Raw genomic sequence first — 21,607 nt, forward strand, 5'->3', positions numbered from 1 at the left:
TCAGTAGGATAATAGAATTGGCACCATTTATTTCTTTGTCACCATTAAAAATTACCGAATATTCAGTAGAACGAAAACGGTGAACCTGGCATTCTTTTTTCAGATCATTGATATAATATCATGCCTCATGGAATGCATTAATTGAAGAGGCCTAGTGGATGTCAACAAAGGAAAGCAAAAAATGAAAAAGTTAAAAAATGGCTGGGACTATGGTTCAGTATCTCAAGAAATCCGATAATGACCTGAGTTTATCAAATGATTTTAGTCATAATCTTACTGATAACACTGATATCGATTCTGACACCGACAATGGTAATATAAGCGACAGGAATGAAGGGAATGAGAGTCTGCGAGAGTTAGCATCGAAGTGTGACGTTTCTTCTTGGAAAATTCCAGTTCCAGACCATTCCAGGATTGAAATCATCAAAAGAGGTAGTTACGTTTATCAGAACAAGGATGGCCCTTTTCATGTTACAAAGAGAAAAAATGCAAAAGGTGATGAGCATCAGCTTTCTAAAGAATGGTTCTACAAACAGATGCAGAATGGTGAGAAAGTTTTGCGATCATGGATGGTATACTCGCCAGTCAGTGGGAAATTATACTGTTACTGCTGTAGATTTTTTACCTCTAGTGTTACAAGTATAACATCCAAGTTTGTGACTGGGTTTCAAATATGGTGGAAGCTGAACCCAAAAGTACACAATCATGAAACTTCTGATGAACACCTAAGTTGCCTCGACAATTGGAAAACCATGGCAACCGGTTTAAGGGTGAAAAAACCATAGATGCAGAAATAATTGTTTCAATGGAAATCCAGAAGAAAAGGTGGAAGGAAATATTGTACAGGTTGCTTGACATTACACAGTTTCTGGCTAAACAGAACTTAGCATTTCGCGGCCACAGGGAGGACGAATTCTCATCAAATAGAGGAAACTTTCTTGAGATGGTTGAATTAATAGCTAAGTATGATCCTGTGCTAAAACAGCACCTAATGAGACTGAAGTGCAGCTCAAGTGAACACAGGTCATCAGTTTCATATTTCTCACCAACTCAAAATGAGTTTTTAAGTGTTCTAGCAAACTGAGTCAAAAGAGAAACTTATTACTGATATCAAGAGAGCTGTATACTACAGCGTTATGTTTGACAGTACACCTGATGTGACACACATTGACCAAATGTCAGAAGTTATCAGGTACATGCAAATGGAGGATGGAAGAGTTCAAGTGAAGGAAGTTTTTCTTGTTTTTTTTCCTTTGAAGGGCAAAAAAGCTGCTGATATCAGTTCTGATATCCTGAAAAAGCTGGAAAGTGATGGACTGGACTTCATGCTGTGCCGTGCTCAGGGATATGACAATGCTGCCACCATGGCTGGGGTCCATGGAGGTGTACAAGCCATTCTTAACCCTTTGGGGGTCGCTAGGCCCTCTCAGAAACTTGTTCTCAGGGTCGCCAAAATTTCAAAAAAAAAAAAAAAAAAAAAAAAAAAAATTATTTTTTTCTTATGAAAAGAGAGAATCTTTTCCTGATCATAATGGTACCAAAAGTATGAAATTTGATGGAAAACTTACAGAATTATGCTCTCGCAAAGTTAGCAGTCTCAACGATGTTTACGCATAGGCGATTTTGCCCACTTTGAGCCCTATTTTCGGCCAATTCCAATGTACTAGTCGACAAAAATCATAACTATTTCGCTAGAACTCCATTTTTCTATCGAAAGAGTACAAGTAACCACCCATTTACCGATTTCAACTATCCAATAAATTGGTCAGAATTTTGCAATTTTGCCAATTTCACGCAAATTTCAAAAGATGCCAATTTCCGAATAGGGTCCAGAATTAACAAGAAAGACATTCCTGGCACTAAAATAACAAGTTCTCTGTTCGTCGGTCACATCCCCAGGCCCCTCTTATATTTCTTTGGCTTTCCACTTTGAATTTTTATTCTTACAAAAAATAGAAGATTTACTGTTATGCAGACTATTGCATTAGTTTAGAAATGGTATAAATAATATCAGCACACTTGTGAAAGAATATTAGACTCACCAGTTGACGTGTATTGGACGCTTGGCATGATTTGTTTACTTTTGAACTTCGGTAAAAATCGAACATTTCTGCTACTCTGAGCTCAATTTCAAGGTACTTTTCTTTGTAAAACCAGTCAAAATCATCTCAATTTCTGTAATATGTCTTCCATTCTATAAAATGAGACCAAGAAAACTAGAATACAATAATAAATACCATACGAAAATACAGTGCAAAGTCGCTGTTTTAATCCAAAAACATGGTCAGTTTTTTCTCTCATTACGCACTATGTGCTGCAGGATTTTTTTTATACTGCGCACACTGACCACATAGACCCATTCTTTCATATGCAGGCCTACCAGCTTTCTCTCACTAGATTTGAGGGCGCTAGAATTTAGGCGTATTAGTACGTCAAAAACCCTGGGGCGTAAGCTGTACTAGTACGGCCGAAACCCCCAAAGGGTTAAAGAAAAGAATAAGAAGGCAATTTTCAGTGGCTGTGTGGACTATTAATTGAACTTGTGTGGTCAGCATTCTTTTGCCGAGAATTTATCATGTGTAAAATTTTTTGGCAGTCTTGAGTCAGCGTATACATTCTTTGCCTCCTCCACCCATCGATGGGATGTATTAATGGACCATACTGCAGTCTCTTCGAAAGGATTATCAACAACACAATGGAGTTCTCATTACAATGCAGTGAAACCAGTCGAAGAATCTTTCGAGAAATTTGTGGTAGTAATTGAAACTCTTTGCGATCCACGGGAAAATTTGGATACAAGAGGAGCAGCACAAGGTCTTCTCCCTGCTGTGTGCGATTTCACATTTCTGTGTTATCTGCATTTCTGGTGTGACATACTTCGGGAGGTTCAGCTTGCACAGCAGTACTTGCAGACTAAGGATTTAACTCTTGACTAAGTGGTGGTGAAGCTAGAGGCATTTGCGGTTATTTTTGAATGAAGGGCGAGATTGCATAGTGGAAAATTTAATACAACAGGCACTTCTGAAATGTGAGAAGTATGGATTTCCAACAGAAAGAAGAATCAGGTTAAAGAAAAGGATGGCAGGGGAGCAAGCAAGAGATTCTGGACTCACTCTACAGGAAGAAAACAAGAGGGCGATGATGGAGTGCATTGATCGTTTACATAATGAACTCGAGATACGATCAAAAGCAATCAAGGATGTGGCAGCCATGTTTGTGGTCATTCAAACAAAGAATCTTGTACAAGCTACTGAAGAAGAATTGGAGGAGATGGCTTCGAGACTCACAGTCTTCTATAATGAAATATACAAGAATGAGCTCATGCTTGAAATACCAAGACTAAGGAGGCACCTGCAAGTTGCTGATGTTGATCTTGAAAAAGTTAAGCACTGGACTACACTGGATGTACTAACATTCATAGTTGAATGGGATTTCATTGAATCTCTTCCAACTCTGACACTCTGCCTGAGGTTGTTCCTTACTATGTGTGTTTCTGTGGCTTCTGGGGAAAGGAGTTTCTCCAAGTTGAAGCTGATTAAAAACTATTTATAGTCCAAAATGAGTTGATCCAGAATCTTTGACATAGCAATGAATGTTATCCATAGAAAATGGGTCAGTTGACAGCATTGATTTTGATGAGGTGATAGATGATTTTGCAGGATTGAAGGCAAGGAAATGCATGATCTGATTCACTGAGATGTTACCTGTACTCAAGGTCAGATCAGAACTAGTGTTTCTCTGATATTGCAATGTTTTTCTTTATTTTTCAAGTTTTTTTTTTTTTTGGCATTGTTGAAGAATAATAAATGTAGGATGTGTTAGCTGTACTCAAAGTGATATTTGAGTTTATGTTTCTTCAATATTACTACAATTATTTTATCATTAATAAAGTTGAGAAGTATTCTTCTGTTAAGTTTATGGCCCTTAAACGTTCTCATTGTTAAACATTTGTCACTGGTCATGAAGTAGTGACGTAACTGGAGTTTACTCCACCCCCCCCCCCTTGGATTTCATGGGGGTGACACCAAAGATGCCGCCCCGGGTAACACCAACCCTAGCAATGCCTCTGAGTCATTCAGATATGCAACTCCCTTAAAGAAGTTCAAGTGAATATGGTATCCAAACAAGAACTGTTTTAGATTACCATTTTTCTGTTGAAATTTTTTGGCATAAAAAACAAAAAGCAAATATGAGTATTATTTTATTATGTATAAAATTATTTTATCATTTGGCTTTGGTAAAAAAGAAGTTTAAATGCTTTGCATTTAAGTGCTTAATACTCTGTACTTTAAGCTTGTAAGAAGCAAAGTCTTTATATATAAAATAAAAAATAGTACAAAAAACCTATGGCACTGGTTTAATTGGTCTCAACAAATAAAGATTCCACATGATATAAATATTTCCAGCATAGTATTCTCTCCTTCAATTTTGTCGACTTTCATTTTAATACTAGTTAAACCACAATTCCAGAGGACTATAATGTTTACTACCTCACTCTACAATCATGAAGTTGCAGCTAACCAACATGGAGAGGAAAATTTAGACAATGTTTCAATTTATCCTCAGGAATTATCAAGTCACAACCAAGATAATGACTCAGTGAACTGTTCCAGCTGTGGTATTTGTGACTTATTCAACAACAATCATGAAGCTATTTTTAGAGAATTTTAGCAGGAAAACCTTTATTATACAACACTGCACTCATAGTGGAGATTTATCACTAAAGACAAATAACTAAAAAATCTGCTTATTTTTGTGCACTTGATAAGTCCCACTATGACTGAAATGTCATATGTACAGGTTTTCACTGCTAAAAAGTATCACTGAAAATACCACTTGTCAGCTTATGCCACTGTCAACCCAACAATTGTGAGGCTGAAAAAAAAAAAAAAAAAAAAAACCTGTTTCCAGTACCACTTTATATATATAAAAAAAAGACAAAGAAAAACAGAACGAGATAAGTGAAAAAGAAAATTAAAAAATGTAATTTTCATCATTAAACACTAGATGTGGTATTATTTTTTGTTAGTTGCAGTGTTGCTAAACTGGTAAGTGCTCTCACTCCCACTCACTTGCATTAATGAAAGACAGAAAAGGTAAATGTCCCTCTCTACTTTATGACAAACTTAACTCAAGAAAAACTGTTTTAGAAGCTTTCAGGACTCAGTTGACTGCTTTGAGTGGAGATGGTGGAGGAAGAATACCTGTGGTTCCCAGGTCACTTGATCTTTGTTCAACTAATTTCTGGCACAGGATATCCGATGTGTGTTCTTCAAATTTTTTGTACCTATAAGAAACAAATTAAATGCAGTGTAGTATAATACAAAACAGTGGATGTGAAAACAAATTTGTAATCTTTCCCACAATGGCATAATGACCTGAGGAGGGAAATTATTATAATCATGGGGGAACGCTAAACACGTAGGGTTATACAGCGCCTGAGAAAGGAAAACACATTCACCCTCACTTAGTCCCTAGCTGTCTTTCCAGAAATGCATAGTATCACAATTTAATTGTTAAAATAAACCTCTACATTCTTCACCAAGGAGATACTGCTTCCTATTTTAAGAACTAGAGTTCAGTACATCAGTTTCCCTGAATCCCTCCACAAATATTATCTTGATTACACTCCAACAGAACTTTACATAAAACCCCATGAACCACGCATCACACCACTTTGCAATCACACTATGTTTACAAACTCTCTTGATTAACTTATCTAGCTTCATCAATTCTTGGTGACCAAACCATCTCAACAATCCTCTGTCAGTTCCCTAGGTTATATAACTATAGAATTTTTTTTCAATGAACTGGCCCCATCCCCCCAAGGCAGGGAGACCTAAAAAGAAAAACAAAACTTTCTTTTTTAAATTTAGTAATTTATACAGAAGGGGTTACTAGCCCCTTGCTCCGGGTGTTTTAGTCGCCTCTTATGACATGCATGGCTGGCAGAGGAAGAATTTCCTTCCACTTCCCCTTGCAGATAAGAGGAAATAAAGAAGAACAATTAAATAAAATAGAAGAAAACCCAGATTTTTTTATTAACACATCGACCTTCTCCCACGAAGGCAGGGTGACCCAAAAAAGAAAAACTTTCATCATCATTCACTTCATCAATGTCTTGCCAGAGGGGCACTTACACTACAATATACAGCGGACACTCGTTTTTCGTAGCATCAGAAGTCGTAATTTTCAAAAACCGTAACTTTTTTCGTCAAAATATTGACTCGTGAATCGTCGTTTGACTTGCAAATAGTCGTTCGTCCCAGACGCGGCCACAGTCAGTGTCCCATTGTTTATCAGCGAATGAGCACGATCCTAGGCATTCAAACGATACATTTTGTAATAGTCCATTCCTTTTAGTGCTTGCAACTGCTAAATAAGCACCATAAGCTGAAAGTAAGCTAATGCCAGCCCTTTGGTAAAAAAGGTGAAAACATGATAGAATTAAAGAAAAAGATTGTAGAAAAATACGAACATGGTGGTGCTAGTGGTTGTGATGGTGGAAGAGGGTGTTAGTGGTTGTGATAGTAGTTGAGGGTGGTAGTAATGGAGATTTGTGCAATGTGTGGTGTAAATACTATTATGCAGAAAATTCGGAGTGTGGAAATTAGGAAAAGGTGTGGAGTTAATAAAAGTATTAGTCAGAGGGCAGAAGAGGGGTTGTTGAGGTGGTTTGGTCATTTAGAGAGAATGGATCAAAGTAGAATGACATGGAAAGCATATAAATCTGTAGGGGAAGGAAGGCGGGGTAGGGGTCGTCCTCGAAAGAGTTGGAGAGAGGGGGTAAAGGAGGTTTTGTGGGCGAGGGGCTTGGACTTCCAGCAAGCGTGCGTGAGCATGTTAGATAGGAGTGAATGGAGACGAATGGTACTTGGGACCTGACGATCTGTTGGAGTGTGAGCAGGGTAATATTTAGTGAAGGGATTCAGGGAAACTAGTTATTTTATACAGTGGACCCCCGCCTTACGATATAATTTCATTCCAGAAGTATGTTCAGGTGCCGTTACCGAACGAATTTGTTCCCATAAGGAATATTGTGAATTAGATTAGTCCGTTTCAGACCCCCAAAAATATAAGTACAAAAGCACTTACATAAATAAACTTACATAATTGGTCGCGTTGGAAGCTGATCGTAAGGCGGGGGTCCACTGTATAACCGGACTTGAGTCCTGGAAATGGGAAGTATAATGCCTGCACTCAAAAGGAGGGGTTTGAGATATTAGCAGTTTGGAGGGATATATTGTGTATTTTTATACGAATGTGGAATAAGAATCTTTCCTCCGTAAGCCATGCGTGTTGTAAAAGTCAACTAAAATGCCGGGAACAATGGGCTAGTAACCCCTTTTCCTGTAAAGATTACTAAAAAGAATAAGAAGAAGAAAATTGTCAAAGTGGGAAGTCTGAATGTGCGTGGATGTTGTGCAGATGATAAGAAAGAGATGATTGTGGATGTTATGAATGAGAAGAAGCTGGATGTCCTGGCTTTAAGTGAAACAAAGCTGAAGGGGGTGGGAGAGTTTCAGTGGAGAGGAATAAATGGGATTAGGTCAGGGGTTTCAAATAGAGTTAGAGCTAAAGAAGGAGTAGCAATAAATAACAAAAAGGCACAATACCGTGACTGGAACGATACACAAATAACCCGCACATAAAAGACAGAAGCTTACGACGACGTTTCGGTCCGACTTGGACCATTGACAAAGTCACAGTGTGACTTTGTCAATGGTCCAAGTCGGACCGAAACGTCGTCGTAAGCTTCTGTCTTTTATGTGCGGGTTATTTGTGTAAGGAGTAGCAATAATGTTGAAGGATAAGCTATGGCAGGAAAAGAGGGATTATAAATGTATTAATTCAAGGATTATGTGGAGTAAAATAAAGATTGGATGTGAAAAGTGGGTTATAATAAGCGTGTATGCACCTGGAGAAGAGAGAAGTGTAGAGGAGAGAGAGAGATTTTGGGAAATGTTGAGTGAATGCGTGGGGAGTTTTGAATCAAGTGTGAGAGTAATGGTGGTTGGGGATTTCAATGCTAAAGTGGGTAAAAATGTTATGGAGGGAGTAGTAGGTAAATTTGGGGTGCCAGGGGTAAATGTAAATGGGGAGCCTTTAATTGAGCTATGTGTAGAAAGAAATTTGGTAATAAGTAATACATATTTTATGAAAAAGAGGATAAATAAATATACAAGGTATGATGTAGCACGTAATGAAAGTAGTTTATTAGATTATGTATTGGTGGATAAAAGGTTGATGGGTAGGCTCAGGATGTACATGTTTATAGAGGGGCAACTGATATATCGGATCATTATTTAGTTGTAGCTACAGTTAGAGTAAGAGGTAGATGGGAAAAGAGGAAGGTGGCAACAACAAGTAAGAGGGAGGTGAAAGTGTATAAACTAAGGGAGGAGGAAGTTTGGGCGAGATATAAGCGACTATTGGCAGAAAGGTGGGATAGTGCAAAGATGAGTAATGGGGGGGTTGAAGAGGGTTGGAATAGTTTTAAAAATGCAGTATTAGAATGTGGGGCAGAAGTTTGTGGTTATAGGAGGGTGGGTGCAGGAGGAAAGAGGAGTGATTGGTGGAATGATGAAGTAAAGGGTGTGATAAAAGAGAAAAAGGTAGCTTATGAGAGGTTTTTACAAAGCAGAAGTGTTATAAGAAGAGCAGAATATATGGAGAGTAAAAGAAAGGTAAAGAGAGTGGTGAGAGAGTGCAAAAGGAGAGCAGATGATAGAGTGGGAGAGGCACTGTCAAGAAATTTTAATGAAAATAAGAAAAAATTTTGGAGTGAGTTAAACAAGTTAAGAAAGCCAAGGGAAAATATGGATTTGTCAGTTAAAAACAGAGTAGGGGAGTTAGTAGATGGGGAGATGGAGGTATTAGGAAGATGGCGAGAATATTTTGAGGAACTTTTAAATGTTAAGGAAGAAACAGAGGCAGTAATTTCATGCACTGGTCAGGGAGGTATACCATCTTTTAGGAGTGAAGAAGAGCAGAATGTAAGTGTGGGGGAGGTACGTGAGGCATTACGTAAAATGAAAGGGGGTAAAGCAGCTGGTACTGATGGGATCATGACAGAAATGTTAAAAGCAGGGGGGGATATAGTGTTGGAGTGGTTGGTACTTTTGTTCAATAAATGTATGAAAGAGGGGAAGGTACCTAGGGATTGGCGGAGAGCATGTATAGTCCCTTTATATAAAGGGAAAGGTAACAAAAGAGACTGTAAAAATTATAGAGGAATAAGCTTACTGAGTATACCAGGAAAAGTGTACGGTAGGGTTATAATTGAAAGAATTAGAGGTAAGACAGAATGTAGGATTGCGGATGAGCAAGGAGGTTTCAGAGTGGGTAGGGGATGTGTAGATCAAGTGTTTACATTGAAGCATATATGTGAACAGTATTTAGATAAAGGTAGGGAAGTTTTTATTGCATTTATGGATTTAGAAAAGGCATATGATAGAGTGGATAGAGGAGCAATGTGGCAGATGTTGCAAGTATATGGAATAGGTGGTAAGTTATTAAATGCTGTAAAGAGTTTTTATGAAGATAGTGAGGCTCAGGTTAGGGTGTGTAGAAGAGAGGGAGACTATTTCCCGGTAAAAGTAGGTCTTAGACAGGGATGTGTAATGTCACCATGGTTGTTTAATATATTTATAGATGGGGTTGTTAAGGAAGTAAATGCTAGGGTGTTTGGGAGAGGGGTGGGATTAAATTATGGGGAATCAAATTCAAAATGGGAATTGACACAGTTACTTTTTGCTGATGATACTGTGCTTATGGGAGATTCTAAAGAAAAATTGCAAAGGTTAGTGGATGAGTTTGGGAATGTGTGTAAAGGTAGAAAGTTGAAAGTGAACATAGAAAAGAGTAAGGTGATGAGGGTGTCAAATGATTTAGATAAAGAAAAATTGGATATCAAATTGGGAAGGAGGGGTATGGAAGAAGTGAATGTTTTCAGATACTTGGGAGTTGACGTGTCGGCGGATGGATTTATGAAGGATGAGGTTAATCATAGAATTGATGAGGGAAAAAAGGTGAGTGGTGCGTTGAGGTATATGTGGAGTCAAAAAACGTTATCTATGGAGGCAAAGAAGGGAATGTATGAAAGTATAGTAGTACCAACACTCTTATATGGGTGTGAAGCTTGGGTGGTAAATGCAGCAGCGAGGAGACGGTTGGAGGCAGTGGAGATGTCCTGTTTAAGGGCAATGTGTGGTGTAAATATTATGCAGAAAATTCGGAGTGTGGAAATTAGGAGAAGGTGTGGAGTTAATAAAAGTATTAGTCAGAGGGCAGAAGAGGGGTTGTTGAGGTGGTTTGGTCATTTAGAGAGAATGGATCAAAGTAGAATGACATGGAAAGCATATAAATCTATAGGGGAAGGAAGGCGGGGTAGGGGTCATCCTCGAAAGGGTTGGAGAGAGGGGGTAAAGGAGGTTTTGTGGGCAAGGGGCTTGGACTTCCAGCAAGCGTGCGTGAGCGTGTTAGATAGGAGTGAATGGAGACGAATGGTACTTGGGACCTGACGATCTGTTGGAGTGTGAGCAGGGTAATATTTAGTGAAGGGATTCAGGGAAACCGGTTATTTTCATATAGTCGGACTTGAGTCCTGGAAATGGGAAGTACAATGCCTGCACTTTAAAGGAGTGGTTTGGGATATTGGCAGTTTGGAGGGATATGTTGTGTATCTTTATATGTGTATGCTTCTAGACTGTTGTATTCTGAGCACCTCTGCAAAAACAGTGATAATGTGCAAGTGTGGTGAAAGTGTTGAATGATGATGAAAGTATTTTCTTTTTGGGGATTTTCTTTCTTTTTTGGGTCACCCTGCCTCGGTGGGAGACGGCCGACTTGTTGAAAAAAAAAAAAAAAAAAAAAAAAAAACTTCTAAACTGTTGTATTCTGGGCACCTCTGCAAAAACAGTGATTATACGTGAATGAGGTGAAAGTGTTGAATGATGATGAAAATATTTTCTTTCTTTTTGGGTCACCCTGCCTCGGTGGGAGACGGCCGACTTAAAAAAAAAAAAAAAAATAGGGAACTGAAGCCCCCTCACCAGCATAAAGGTTCCTTGACACTGGTGAGGGGCTCTTGATCAGGGGAATTGGATATGTGCTCCAGTTCCCTAAATTAATAATAATAATAATAATAATAATAAAAATAATTATTATAACAACAATAGAGCTTCAGTTCCCTAAATTATCAATAATAATTATAAGAATCATTATTACAATTACGTACGTATTATGTACATAATACGTACATAATAATTATGAATGCTGCCGCTAGTTGGCGCAGCTTATTTCAAAACATCCGGTAAGCAGTACATGTTTACACTGCTGTGGGAGCAGTTCTCTCCTGCTTTGCTTACATTTTTGACAGTAGTTTGGCCAAATTTCACTTTTCTAACCATGGGTCCTAAGAAAATAAGTGCAAAGGACAGCTGAGAAGAAAAAGACAACGATTTCCATGGAAATAAAGCATGAAATCATAGATAAACATAAGCAAGGTGCACGAGTTGTGGATTTAGCCAGACAATACCAGCGAAGTACATCTACTACACGTACGATACTAAAGCAGCAGGAGTCGATAAAGACTATAGAGTCAGCCAAGGGCGTTACAGTAACGTCTAAGCTGCGGACCTCTGTCCATGAAAAGATGCAGAAGCTGCTGCTGACGTGGTTGAGAGAGAAGCAGCTCACAGGAGAAACCGTGACTGAGGGTATCATCTGTGAGAAGGCACGAGGCAGTGAAAAGTAAGGACAAGTGAAAGAAGTGAAAAGTTAAACAAAATAAATTATATCAGTTATGTTCAGTGATTTAACAAAATAAATTATATCAGTTATATTCAGTGATTTAACAAAAACTGTATCAGTTAAGTGATAAAACAAATTGTAAGAGTTAAGTTCAGTGATGAAACAAAACAATGTTGTTGTTGGAGGTTTACAGGGCCACTAACATCATACGCCACACTGCGAATCTCCCACCCTCAACCTCCTCTACGCTCAAGCTCCCCACACTCAACCTCCACCACCATCTCTGCTCTAAGTGTGTAAGTACATATACACTTTTTTTTTTCTTTTTTTTTTTTTTAACACTTTGACCGTCTCCCACCGAGGCAGGGTGAGCCAAAAAGAAAGAAAATCCCCAAAAAGAAAATACTTTCATCATCATTCAACACTTTCACCTCACTCACACATAATCAATGCTTTTGCAGAGGTGCTCAGAATACAACAGTTTAGAAGCATATACGTATAAAGATACACAACATATCCCTCCAAACTGCCAATATCACAAACCCCTCCTTTAGAGTGCAGGCATTGTACTTACCATTTCCAGGATTCAAGTCCGGAAATATAAAAATAAACGGTTTCCCTGAATCCCTTCACTTTATATAAACAATTTTCTTTTTTTCAACAAGTCGGTCATCTCCCATCGAGGCAGGGTGACCCAAAAAAGAAAGAAAATCCCCAAAAAGAAAATACTTTCATCATCATTCAACACTTTCACCTCACTCACACATAATCAATGCTTTTGCAGAGGTGCCCAGAATACAACAGTTTAGAAGTATACATATACGTATAAAAATACACAATATATCCCTCCAAACTGCCAATATCCCAAACCCCTCCATTAGAGTGCAGGCATTGTACTTCCCATTTCCAGGACTCAAGTCCGGTTATATAAAAGAACCGGTTTCCCTGAATCCCTTCGCTAAATACTACCCTGCTCATACTCCAACAGCTCGTCAGGTTCCAAATACCATTTGTCTCCATTCACTCCTACCTAACACGCTCACGCAAGCTTGCTGGAAGTCCAAACCCCTCGCCCACAACACCTCCTTTACCCCCTCCCTCCAACCTTTTCGAGGATGACCCATAACCCGCCGTCCTTCCCCTACAGATTTATACACTCTCCATGTCATTCTACTTTGATCCATTATCTATAAATGACCAAACCACCTCAACAAACCCTCTTCAGCCCTCTGACTAATACTATTATTAACTCCACACTTTCTCCTAATTTCCACACTCCGAATTTTCTGCATAATATTTACACCACACATTGCCCTTAGACAGGACATCTCCACTGCCTCCAACCACCTCCTTGCTGCAGCATTTACAACCCAAGCTTCACACTCATATAAGAGTGTTGGTACTACTATACTTTCATACATTCCTTTCTTTGCCTCCATAGATAACATCTTTTGCCTCCACATATACCTCAATGCACCACTCACCATTTTTCCTTCATCAATTCTATGATTAACCTCATCCTTCATAAATCCATCCACTGACACGTCAACTCCCAAATATCTGAAAACATTCACTTCTTCCCTGCTCCTCCCCAATTTGATATCCAATTTTTCTTTATCTAAATCATTTGATACTCTCATCACCTTACTCTTTTCTATGTTCACTTTCAACGTTCTACCTTTACACACACTTACATAATTTATATAAATTTATATAAACAGTTTATTATTTCTTTACATTCTGTAGTGTAATATGATTTATTATGTGTTTATATACGATATTTTCAGTGTTTTCCATAGAAAACTAGTGATCTACTGCAGTTAGCCTAAAAAATATTCTGTTTTCTCTTATAATAAGAGCATGGGAAGATACTATATAGTCAAAGTTGGACAGGAAATAGCGGATTCTTCCGCCACTGCCTCTGCCACCATATTATGGCCTATTTTATTCATTCTAGAGTATATATCATGTCTCTTTGTTAACCCTTTCAGGGTCGCCAGGCCCTCTCCGAGACTTTCATATGTAGGCCCTCCAGCTTTCTCTCACTAGATTTGAGGGCGCTAGAATTTAGGAGTACTAGTACGTCAAAAACCCTGGTGCGTAAGCCGTACTAGTACGGCCAAAACCCTGAAAGGGTTAATTATATAGTTTATTATGTCATATTAGATGAATTGTGATAGATAAATAAGCTATACAGTTGATAATAGCCTCATATTCAAGTATTTTTTCTCGTCTCTCCAGAGTGCAGGAACGGATTAATGGCTTTTCAGTTAATTTAAACAAGGAAAATTAATTTGATACACGAGTAAATTGAGTTACGATCTAGCTCCTTGAACGAATTAAACTCATAAGTCAAGGTTCCACTGAATAGTGACTGTTAAATTTTTGATGCTGAACTAATAAGCAAAATTTTAAATACTGCTTTTACAATCTGTAGGTGAAAATAATTTAAAAATTATTGGCAGAATCTAAGGAACATATATTAAACACCAAATTTTTATACCCCAAAATTTTTTTTTTATTAACACAACGGCCATCTCCCACCAAGGCAGGGTGGCCCGAAAAAGAAAAACGTTTATCGTCATTCATTCCATCACTGTCTTGCCAGAGGCGTGCTTACACTACAGTTATAAAACTGCAACATTAACACCCCTCCTTCAGAGTGCAGACACTGTACTTCGCTTCTCCAGGACTCAAGTCCAGCCTGCGGGTCTCCCTGAATCCCTTCGTAAATGTTACCTTGCACACACTCCAACAGCATGTCAAGTCCTAAAAAACATTTGTCTCCATTCGCTCCTCTCTAACACGCTCACGCAATCATTTAATAAAATCAAAATTTACACGAAACAAAAATAAATACTAATAACAGCCCATGCTACACATGAACCAATCATAAATTAAAAATTAAAATATAAAAATAAGCTGAAGAGTTTGATACTGTTTTTAAAGGTGAATTTTGAAATGAAAAATATCACTATGAATGATTACTAAACCCACACTCATTGTTTCGTGGTATCACGTGGGGCAATTAAGACCTAAAATATTAAGTTCCGCATGCAGACAGCCGGTGTAAGGCAGACACATGGCTATAAACGTCCCCTAGCCATCCCTTGTGTTACCATTAAGTATACAGTGGAACCTCAAAAATCGAACTTAATCCGTTCCAGGAGCTAGTTCTAAATTCGAAAAGTCTGAAATTCGAAGCAATATTTCCCACAAGAAATAATGGAAATACAATTAATCCGTTCCAGAAACCCAAAAATATTCACACAAAAAATACATTTTATAGAGATTAATTACAGTTTTACATACAACAAATACTATAGTTTATTTAATTATGTATAGTAATACACATAAAATAACATTTTTACCTTTATTGAAGATTGGTGATGGCATCTGGAAGATAGGGAGGAGGAGAGAGGGAGTTGGGGTTAGTGTTTGGAAGGAGAATCCCCCTCCATGAGGACTTCAGGTAAAGCCCTCTCTGGGGTTACTTCCCTTCTCTGTCTTTTAATGCCACTAGGACTGGGGCCAAACACTTCATGGACCCACTCTTTGAAAATTTGTCTTGTGACCCATGCCTTACGATTAGCTTTCCACAAGACACATAACTTGTTCTTAACCCTTTGACTGTCGCGGCCGTATATATACGTCTTACGAGGTACCGTGTTTGACGTATATATACTCATAAATTCTAGCGGCTTCAAATCAAGCAGGAGAAAGCTGGTAGGCCCACATGTGAGAGAATGGGTCTGTGTGGTCAGTGTGCACCATATAAAAAAAATCCTGGAGCACGCAGTGCATAATGAGAAAAAAAAACTCCGACCGTTTTTTTGTAATTCAAATGCTGACTTTGTGGTCTATTTTCGTATAGTATTTATGGTTGTATTCTCGTTTTCTTGGCCTCATTTGATAGAATGGAAAACATATTATAGAAATAGAGGTGATTTTGATTGCTTTTACTATAAAAAGAACCTAGAAATGGAGCTCAAAGTAGGGGAAAATGTTTGATTTTTGCCAATGATCAAAAGTAAACAAATGATGCCATTGTGCAATAAATGTCCAACTAGCCATTCTAATATGCAGTAATGAATGGGTTGATGTTATTTATACAATTATTACAGTATTGCAGTAGTCTGCATAATAGTAAGTCTTCTATTTTTTGTTTGAATACAAATTCAAAATAGAAAGCAAGAGTAATATCAGAGGGGCCTGAGATATGACTGATGAGCAAAGAAAATGTTATTGTAGAGCCAGGAATGTCTGCATTGTTCATTCTGGACCTTATTTTGAAATTGTCATATTTTTTAGTTTTCGTGAAATTGGCCAAATTGCAAATTTCTGACCACATTATTAGGTAGTTGAAATCGGTAAATGAGCAGTTTCTTGTACTCAATTGATAGAAAAAATGGAGTTCTAAAGAAATAGCTATGAGTTTCGGCGACTGGAACAATGCAATTAGCCGAAAATAGGGCTCAAAGTGGGCGAAATCGCCTATTTGTAAACAGCGCCGAGGTCGCTAACTTCGCGAGAGTAATATTCCGTCAGCTTTCCATCAAATTTCGTTTTTTTTTTGGTGTCATTACAATCGGGAAAAGATTCTCTATCATTTCATAAGAAAATTTTTTTTTTTTTGTTTAAATTTTGCGACACCAGGAGACACCTCAGGATTGGGGGTTGCGACAGTCAAAGGGTTAAAGACATTGTTTTTCTTAAACACTCTGGGATTTTCTGAATGATACACAAGTAAAGGCTTCACTTTAAAATCACCACTAGCATTAGCACAGAACAAAAGAGTAAGCCTGTCTTTCATAGGCTTGTGTCCTGGCAGTGCCTTTTCCTCCTGTGTGATGAAGGTCCTCTTTGGCATTTTCTTCCAAAACAAGCCTGTTTCATCACAATTAAACACTTGTTCAGGTTTCAATTCTTCACTGTCTATGTACCCCTTAAACTCCTGTACAAACTTCTCAGCTGCCCGTTTGTCTGAACTGGCTGCCTCACCATGTCTTACAACATTGTGTATGCCACTACGCTTCTTAAATCTGTCAAACCAGCCTCTGCTAGCCTTAAATTCACTATCAGCACTGGTTCCAGGAGTTTTCTGTACCAGATCGGCATGCAACTTCCTTGCCTTTTCGCAAATAATCGTCTCTGAAACATTATCACCTGCAATCTCTTTATCCTTGATCCACACCAGCAACAACTTCTCAACCTCTTCAACTATTTGTGGTCTTTTTTTGGTTAGCATATTAACACCTTTCGCAACATCAGCTTCCTTGATTTGTTCTTTCTTTGACAGGATAGAACCGATGGTCGACTTGTTTTTCCCATACATCCTGGGAAGCTCAACAAGTCTCACACCACTCTCATACTTCTGTATTATTTCCTTCTTCACATCTATGGTGTTTCTCACTTTCTTTACCACAAGGGTACCATTAGCAAGTTTCTTTGGGCCCATGGCAGCTTATTTCACAGTCCCACAAGCACTAAACACAACGAAATAATCGTAAAATGCGTGAATGAGAGCGCAGGTTAGTGTTCACTCAAACATAAACAAAGCTAGACTACTCACAGCGCCTGCGCGGGGACGCGGACAGAGCGGTCGGCAGACAGGTCCCGTACCCGGCGGTCCAAAAATAGGGGCGCATTCGATAATAGGGACACAGTTTGTCCGAAAAAATGGTTCTATTTTCGAAAGGTTCGATATGTAATACGTTCGATTTTTGAGGTTCCACTGTACATACAAGCCTAACCTCTACAACACAGTTTGAGCATAAAAAAGTATTGCAACTCACATGGTAGATAAGTTGTCATTGGCATCCAGGACTAATACAGGAGCTGGCAGAGGATATTTCTTCTCTGTTAACCAGCCCTCATGTAAATTGTGGAGGGCCTCCAGATACTGAAAAGGAATTGCCTGCTCTTCAGACCGGGATCGTTCCTTAATACGTTTATAAAGCTTCTTAGGGTCAGTCTTCAGATACACTGAAAAAAAAAAAAAATGCATGTGAGTGAAGATTTGCCTTTAATGATTCAAAATGGTTTAGCTTGACTAAAAAAAAAAAACAAAACAAAAAAAAAAAAAATTGGATCCCCCATCCTTTTATTTTTTGGACTGGAAACAGGCATATAGGGTGGCAGTTTATTGGAGGAGCAGACAGTGTTTGCCCTGATTTTCATTTCAGCACTAGATGGAGCATAAAAGGAGCCCAAATGTTTCAGTCTGAGAAACAAATATACACTGGAATCCTGTGTGATATAGTAAATATACAGGTCCGTCATCACAAATCCGGCAATCAGTTATTCGGCTCCTTCAGTTATTCGGCACTAATTTTCTCTAGCATAATTTCAAATTTCCAGGGTTGCCACACCAACCTGCTGGTGCTGTTTGGTGGTGTTACTTGCTGCATAAGTCATTCCAATTTGTTTTTCTCCATTTATTATTATAACCTGCTTACTTTTAGCCCTAGCCATGGTTCCAATGAATAAAAGAAATGCTTCTCATTATGTAAAGCACCTACACAGTACATTATCCATTAAAGATAAGGTGGCTTTGAAGCCACTGTCGGTTGTCATGAGCTTAGTCTCATGAAGCAGTAGAATATGCTTTATTATTACGCTAATATCAACACTACAGCTTATCTGCCTATCACAATTGATCTAATATGACATAAGAAACAATATAAATAACATAAAACATGTTAAATACTCCAGAATGAATAATATTTGGCATAACACCGAGCAGTTCGACAGAGTTATGAAGAGGATATGGTAAACAAATACCATTCTCCTATCCTTGTCTTGGTGTCTTATATTAGAGAAAACGGAGTATAACACAGGGCTATGATATACACTCGTACTCCACCATAAACATGAAACAAAAAAGTTATTTTCTCTCTATAGATTATCACACACAGCAGCTTATGTGTAGAGAACCTAGGATAACCCCAAAAAAGTCAATGTGGCTTATTTTTAGTACCTGGCTTGGGTTAGTCATATATGATTTTTGGTAAATATTCGATTCCCATCCAGGGTAGAAACATTAGGCGTGTTTCTTTACACCTGTTGTCTGTGTTTACCCATCAGTAAATGGGTACCTGGGTGTTAGTCGACTAGTGTGGGTGTTATCCTGGGACACTGACCTAATTTTCTTGAAATACTCAGCATAACAAGTGCCTTTCTATACAGTAGTATGTCACTCGTATTGTAGATAGTCTTAATGACCCTCGTGTAGTAGATAGTCTTTTTAGTATGATAATAAGATGTTATCTTCATTATAGAATAATAAGAAAATATTATAACATTTTTTTTTTTTCAACAAGTCGGCCGTCTCCCACTGAGGCAGGGTGACCCAAAAAAGAAAGAAAATCCCCAAAAAGAAAATACTTTCATCATCATTCAACACTTTCACCACACTCGCACATTATCACTGTTTTTGCAGAGGTGCTCAGAATACAACAGTCTAGAAGCATACACATATAAAAATACACAACATATCCCTCCAAACTGCCAATATCCCAAATCCCTCCTTTAAAGTGCAGGCATTGTACTTCCCATTTCCAGGACTCAAGTCCGACTATATGAAAATAACCGGTTTCCCTGAATCCCTTCACTAAATATTACCCTGCTCACACTCCAACAGATCGTCAGGTCCCAAGTACCATTCGTCTCCATTCACTCCTATCTAACACGCTCACGCACGCTTGCTGGAAGTCCAAGCCCCTTGCCCACAAAACCTCCTTTACCCCCTCTCTCCAACCCTTTCGAGGACGACCCCTACCCCGCCTTCCTTCCCCTATAGATTTATATGCTTTCCATGTCATTCTACTTTGATCCATTCTCTCTAAATGACCAAACCACCTCAACAACCCCTCTTCTGCCCTCTGACTAATACTTTTATTAACTCCACACCTTCTCCTAATTTCCACACTCCGAATTTTATATTATAATATATTATATAATATATTATATTATAATAAGGTAAAAGGACCCCAATGGAAATAAGTCACTCTGTCTGACTTTTTTGGGTTATTCTAGGTTCTCTACACATATGCTGCTACGTATGATAATTCTATGTAACGGTACAGTGGACCCCCGCATACCGATTTTAATCCGTGCAAGAGGGGTAATTGTTATGCGAAATAATCGGTATGTGAATGAATTTTCCCCATAAGAAATAATGGAAATAAAATTAATCCGTGCAAGACACCCAAAAGTATGAAAAAAAAAATTTTTTTACCACATGAAATGTTAATTTTAGTACACACAAACTGAAAAAGGCATGCACACTTACATGACACTTACTTTTATTGAAGATCTGGTGATGATTGATGGGATGGGAGGAGGGGAGAGAGTGTGTTAGTGTTTAGAAGGGGAATCCCCTTCCATTAAGACTTGAGGTGTCGAGTCCTTTTCTGGGGTTACTTCCCTTCTTCTTTTAATGCCACTAGGACCAGCTTCAGAGTCACTGGACTTCTTTCGCACAACATATCTGTCCATAGTGGCCTGTACCTCTCGTTCCTTTATGACTTCCCTAAAGTGTTTCACAACATTGTCAGTGTAATAATCACCAGCACGGCTTGCAATAGCTGTGTGAGGGTGATTTTCATCAAAAAAGGTTTGCACTTCAAGCCACTTTGCACACATTTCCTTAATCTTTGTAGTAGGCAACTTCTTCAATTTCTCTCTCCCCTCCTCTGAACCAGTTTTCTCAGGTCTGGCCTCTTGCTCTTGAAGTTGATCTATCAGCTCATCAGTGGTTAGTTCTTCATTGTCCTCCTCCACCAACTCTTCCACATCCTCCCCACTAACCTCCAACCCCAAGGACTTTCCCAATGCCACAATGGATTCCTCAACTGGCATAATCCTCTCAGGGTTAGCCTCAAACCCTTCAAAATCCCTTTTGTCTACACATTCTGGCCACAGGTTCTTCCAAGCAGAGTTCAAGGTCTTCTTAGTCACTCCCTCCCAAGCCTTACCTATAAGGTTTACACAATTGAGGATATTAAAGTGCTCTCTCCAAAACTCTCTTAGAGTCAGTCGAGTTTCTGAGGTCACTACAAAGCACCTTTCAAACAGAGCTTTTGTGTACAGTTTTTTGAAGTTTGCAATAACCTGCTGGTCCATGGGCTGCAGGAGAGGAGTGGTATTAGGAGGCAAAAACTTCACCTTAATGAAGCTCATGTCCCCATAAAGTCGCTCTGCCACGTCTGTAGGATGACCAGGGGCATTGTCTAACACCAGGAGGCACTTAAGTTCTAATTTCTTTTCAGTTAGGTAATCTTTCACATTGGGGGCAAATGCATGGTGTAACCAGTTATAGAAAAAGTCCCTAGTGACCCATGCCTTACTGTTTGCCCTCCACAGCACACACAAATTCTCCTTGAGGACATTCTTTTGCCTGAACGCTCTGGGAGTTTCAGAGTGATACACTAATAAAGGCTTAACTTTGCAATCACCACTAGCATTGGAACACATCAACAAAGTAAGCCTGTCTTTCATAGGCTTATGTCCTGGGAGTGCCTTTTCCTCCTGAGTAATGTAGGTCCTGCTTGGCATTTTCTTCCAAAACAGGCCTGTTTCATCACAATTAAACACTTGTTCAGGTTTCAGTCCTTCAGTCTCTATGTACTCCTTGAATTCATGCACATATTTTTCAGCCGCTTTGTGGTCCGAACTGGCAGCCTCACCATGCCTTATCACACTATGTATGCCACTACGCTTCTTAAATCTCTCAAACCAACCTTTGCTGGCCTTAAATTCACTCACATCATCACTAGTTGCAGGCATTTTTTTAATTAAATCCTGATGCAACTTCCTAGCCTTTTCGCTTATGATCGCTTGAGAGATGCTA

General features: G+C 38.7%; 1 protein-coding gene and 1 pseudogene across 1 annotated transcript in view; one reads left to right on the forward strand and one right to left on the reverse strand.

Moving 5' to 3' along the window:
• The first annotated feature begins 209 nt into the window (after window positions 1–209).
• On the forward strand, window positions 210–4,671 carry LOC128687807 (uncharacterized; annotated as a pseudogene).
• LOC128687805 (deoxynucleoside kinase-like) overlaps window positions 4,186–21,607 on the reverse strand; it is a 73,752-nt gene continuing 56,330 nt past the window's right edge. The window contains exons 5-6 of the mRNA XM_070083749.1: window positions 17,550–17,739; window positions 4,186–5,287 (exon numbers count right to left, since the gene is read on the reverse strand). Of these exons, the coding sequence (XP_069939850.1) occupies window positions 5,164–5,287; window positions 17,550–17,739 (314 nt within the window). The 3' untranslated portion in view covers window positions 4,186–5,163. The remainder of the gene's footprint in view (window positions 5,288–17,549; window positions 17,740–21,607) is intronic.

The sequence above is a fragment of the Cherax quadricarinatus genome, chromosome 10 (genome assembly GCF_038502225.1).
Source record: "Cherax quadricarinatus isolate ZL_2023a chromosome 10, ASM3850222v1, whole genome shotgun sequence".
Lineage (NCBI taxonomy): Eukaryota > Metazoa > Arthropoda > Malacostraca > Decapoda > Parastacidae > Cherax > Cherax quadricarinatus.